The sequence below is a fragment of the Tachyglossus aculeatus genome, chromosome 8 (genome assembly GCF_015852505.1).
Source record: "Tachyglossus aculeatus isolate mTacAcu1 chromosome 8, mTacAcu1.pri, whole genome shotgun sequence".
Taxonomy (NCBI): Eukaryota; Metazoa; Chordata; class Mammalia; order Monotremata; family Tachyglossidae; genus Tachyglossus; species Tachyglossus aculeatus.
In genome coordinates this window covers 5987581-5992578 of record NC_052073.1, presented here as the reverse complement: position 1 = coordinate 5992578, position 4998 = coordinate 5987581, and the positions used below count along the sequence as shown (strand labels likewise).

Here is a 4998-nt window from a genome sequence, read left to right as displayed (position 1 = left end):
ATGGCGGCGGCGCGGGCCGGCCTGAGGTGGCTGGCCCTAAGGCTTCTGCTGCTGGTGGTGGGGCCGGGGGTCCTTGTAAGGACGGACCCTGCGCGGGACGATCTGCGTGAGGAGCTGGTGGTCACCCCGCTCCCCTCCGGGGACGTGGCCGCCACCTTCCAGTTCCGCACGCGCTGGGCCTGGGACCTGCAGCGGGAGGGAGGTGAGGGGGCGGACGGCAGGCGCCATCACCATCCTCCTCCTCCTCACAGAATCGATCAATCAATCGTATTTATTGAGCGCTTACTGCGTGCAGAGCACTGGACTAAGCGCTTGGGAAGTCCAAGTTGGCAACATCTAGAGACGGTCCCTACCCAACAGTGGGCCCACAGTCTAGAGAACCAATCAATCAATCGTATTTATTGAGCGCTTACGGTGTGCAGAGCACTGGCCCAAGCGCTTGCTCGGGGGCAACGGGGAGGCAGAGATCGTGGGTTAATTTAATAATGATGCCATAAGGCCCTACTGAGAAGCTCACCTCCTCCAGGAGGCCTTCCCAGCCTGAGCCCCTTCCTTCCTCTCCCCCTCGTCCCCCTCTCCATCCCCCCATCTTACCTCCTTCCCTTCCCCACAGCACCTGTATATATGTATATATGTTTGTACATATTTATTACCTTATTTATTTTACTTGTCCATACCTATTCTATTTATTTTATTTTGTTAGTATGTTTGGTTTTGTTCTCTGTCTCCCCCTTTTAGACTGTGAGCCCACTGTTGGGTAGGGACTGTCTCTAGTTGTTGCCAACTTGTACTTCCTAAGCGCTTAGTACAGTGCTCTGCACACAGTAAGCGCTCAATAAATACGATTGATTGATTGATTGATTTCCTCTAGACTGTGAGCCCACTGTTGGGTAGGGACCGTCCCTATATGTTGCCAACTTGGACTTCCCAAGCGCTTAGTACGGTGCTCTGCACCCAGGAAGCGCTCAATGAATACGATTGAATGATTGAATGAATCGAGAAGCAGCGTGGCTCAGTGGAAAGAGCCCGGGCTTTGGAGTCAGAGGTAGTGGGTTCAAATCCCGACTCCGCCAATTGTCAGCTGAGTGACTCTGGGCAAGTCACTTCACTTCTCTGGGCCCCAGTTCCCTCATCTGTACAATGGGATTAAGATTGTGAGCCCCCCATGGGACAACCTGATCACCTTGTTACCTCCCCAGCGCTTAGAACAGTGCTTTGCACACAGTAAGCGCATAATAAATGCTGTCATTATTATTATTAATGATGCCATTTATTTCTTCTAGACTGTGATCCCACTGTTGGGTAGAGACCGTCTCTATATGTTGCCAACTTGGACTTGCCAAGCGCTTAGTACAGTGCTCTGCACACAGTAAGCGCTCAGTAAATATGATTGAATGAATGAATGAATAATGATGCCATTTATTTCTTCTAGACTGTGAGCCCACTGTTGGGTAGGGACCGTCTGTATATGTTGCCAACTTGGAGTTGACAACTTGAACTTCCCAAGCGCTTAGTACAGTGCCCTGCACACAGTAAGCACTCAATAAATACGATTGAATGAATGAATGAATTTATTAAGCGCTTACTATGTGCCAAGCACTGTTCTAAGCGCTAGGGAAGTCACAAGGTGACCAGGTTGTCCCTCGTGGGGCTCCCAATCTTCATCCCCATTTTCTAGATGAGGGAACTGAGGCACAGAGAAGTGAAGTGACTTGCCCAGAGTCACACAGCTGACAGCGGAGCCGGGATTTGAACCCCTGACCTCTGACTCCAAAGCCCAGCTCTTTCCACTGAGCCACACTGTTCTAATCCCACCTCCGACTGAGGCAGGATTAACAAATGCTATTATTATTATTATTATTATGTTGCAGACTTGTACTCTCCCAAGTGCTTAGTCCAGTGCTTTGCACCCAGTAAGCGCTCAGTAAATATGATTGACTGACTGACTGGGTGACTTTGGGCAAGTCACTTCTCTGAGCCTCAGTTCCCTCATCTGGAAAATGAAGATCAATAATGATAATGATGGGATTTGTTAAGCGCTTAACAGAGAGTAATAATAGTAATAATTATTATGTTTGCACTGTTCTAAGCGCTGGGGTGGAATACAAGGTTAATCCTCATCTGGAATATGACTAATAATAGTAATAATTCATCCATTCAGTCAATCGTATTTATTGAGTGCTTACTGTGTGCAGAGCACTGTACTAAGCACTTGGGAGGTACAAGTTGGCAACATATAGAGGCGGTCCCTACCCAACAGCGGGCTCACAGTCTAGAAGTGGTGGTGGTATTTGTTAAGCGCTTAGTATGTGCCAAACACTGTTCCAAGCGCTGGGGTAGATGCAGGGTGATCAGGTTGTCCCCCGTGGGGCTCACAGTCTCCATCCCCATTTGACAGATGAGGGAACTGAGGCACAGAGAGTAATAATAAAAATGCTGGGATTTGTTAAGCACTTACTATGTGCCAAGCACTGTTCTAAGCGCTGAGGCGGGATACAAGGTGATCAGGTTGTCCCACGTGGGGCTCACAGTCTTCATCTCCATTTGACAGATGAGGGAACTGAGGCCCAGAGAGTAATAATAATAATGATGGGATTTGTTAAGCGCTTACTATGTGCCAAGCACTGTTCTAAGCGCTGAGGCAGGATACAAGGTGATTTATTCATTCATTCAATTGTATTTATTGAGTGCTTACTGTGTGCAGAGCACTGTACTAAGCGCTTGGGAAGTACAAGTTGGCAACATATAGGGATCAGGTTGTCCCACGTGGGGCTCACGGTCTTCATCCCCATTTGACAGATGAGGGAACTGAGGCCCAGAGAGTAATAATAATAATAATAATAATAATAATGGGATTTGTTAAGCGCTTACTATGTGCCAGGAACTGTTCTAAGCAAAGCAGAAGAAACAAGGTGATCAGATTGTCATTTATTCATTCAGTCGTATTTATTGAGTGCTTACTGTGTGCAGAGCACTGTACTAAGCGCTTGGGAAGTCCAAGTTGGCAACATATAGAGACGGTCCCTACCTAACAGTGGGCTCACAGTCTAGAAGGGGGAGACAGACAACAAAACAAAACATATTAACAAAATAAAATAAGTAGAATAAATATGTGCAAATAGAGTAATAAATCCGTACAAACATATATGCATATATACAGATGCTGTGGGGAGGGGAAGGAGGTAAGGTGGGGGGGGAGGGGGGATGGGAAGGGGGAGGAGCCCCGTATTGAGCACACAGTAAGTGCTCAATAAATACGATCGAATGAAAGCGCCAGGCACTGTTCTAAGTGCTCTGTTAATGATGTGTGGTATTTGTTTAGCGCTTACTTTATGCCAATCACTTATACTAAACGCTGGGGTGGATGCAACCAAATCGGTTTGGACACAGTCCCTGTCCTACTCTGAGAAGCAGTGGGGCTTAGTGGGTAGAGCCTGGGCCTGGGAATCAGCAGGTTCTGGGTTCTAATTCCAGCTCTGCCACTTGTCTGCTGTGTGACTTTAGGCAAGTCACTTCACTCCTCTGGACTTCAGTTATCTCATCTGTAAAATGGGGATTCATTCATTCAGTAGTATTAAGCTGTTTTACTTGTACATATTTATTCTAATTTGTTAATATGTGTTATTTTGTTGTCTGTCTCCCCCTTCTAGACTGTGAGCCCGCTGTTGGGTAGGGACTGTCCCTATACGTTGCCAATTTCGTTCATTCATTCATTCAATCGTATTTATTGAGCGCTTACTGTGTGCAGAGCACTGTACTAAGCGCTTTGGAAGTACAGGATGGCAACATATAGAGACGGTCCCTACCCAACAGTGGGCTCACAGTCTAGAAGCACACAGTAAGTGCTCAGTAAATACGATTGAATGAATGAATGAATGAGTTAAGCACTTACTGTGTGCCAGAGCACTGTACCAGCTGCTTGGGAGAGTATAAAAATAACAATCAACAAATGCATTCCCTGCCCACAAAAAGCTTAAAGTCTAAAGGGAATAAGACTGTGAGCCCCATGTGGGACAGGGACTGTGTCCAACCTAAGTGCTCTGCACACAGTAAGCACTCAATAAATTCATTGTCGTATTTATTGGGCGCTTACTGTGTGCAGAGCACTGTACTGAGCGCTTGCAAGTACAAGTTGGTAACAGAGATGGTCCCTACCCAACAACGGGCTCACAGTCTAGAAGGGGGAGACAGACAACAAAACAAAACAAGTAGACGGTGTCAAAACTGTCAGAATAAATAGAGCTGTAGAATCAATAAATATGATTGAATGCACGAATGAATAAATACAGTGCTCTGTGCATTGTAGGTGCTCGATAAATACCATTGATCGGAGGGGGAGACGTTAATTCAAACTAATAAATTACATTTATGTACATAAATGTGGGGCTGAGGGAGGGGAGAATAAAGGGAGCAAATTCAAGTGCAAGGGTGATGCAGAAGGGAGCAAAAGATGAAATGAGGGCTTGGTTGGGGTCTGGTGATGATGATGAAGATGGTATTTGTTAAGCGCTTATTATGTGCCAAGCACTGTTCTAAGCGCTGGGGTAGGTACAAGGTGACCAGGTTGTCCCACTTGGGGCTCACAGTCTTAATCCCCATTTTACAGGTGAGGGAACCGAGGGCACAGAGAAGCGAGTGAAGTGACTAGAGAAGCAGCGTGGCTCAATGGAAAGAGCCTGGGCTTGGGAGTCAGAGGTCATGGGTTCAAATCCTCCCGCTGCCGCTTGTCAGCTGTGTGACTTTGGGCAAGTCACTTCACTTCTCTGGGCCTCAGTTCCCTCATCTGTAAATGGGGATGAAGACCGTGAGCCCCCCCGTGGGACAGCCTGATGACCTTGTATCTCCCTCTGCGCTTAGTACAGTGCTTGGCACATAGTAAGCGCTTAACAAATACCATCATTATTATTACCCTCTGGGCCTCAGTTCCCCTAATCCTAAAATTGCTTGATTGGGCGAACTTGTAGTGCTTAAGCTCTAACTGACACCCTCTTTCTGCCC

General features: G+C 46.9%; 1 protein-coding gene across 1 annotated transcript in view; it reads left to right on the top strand.

The window, feature by feature from the left end:
• The window catches only part of PIGT (phosphatidylinositol glycan anchor biosynthesis class T), a 17995-nt gene continuing 12997 nt past the window's right edge, over positions 1-4998 (top strand). Inside the window, exon 1 of the mRNA XM_038750695.1 lies at positions 1-202. Coding sequence (XP_038606623.1) covers positions 1-202 — 202 coding nt within the window. The remainder of the gene's footprint in view (positions 203-4998) is intronic.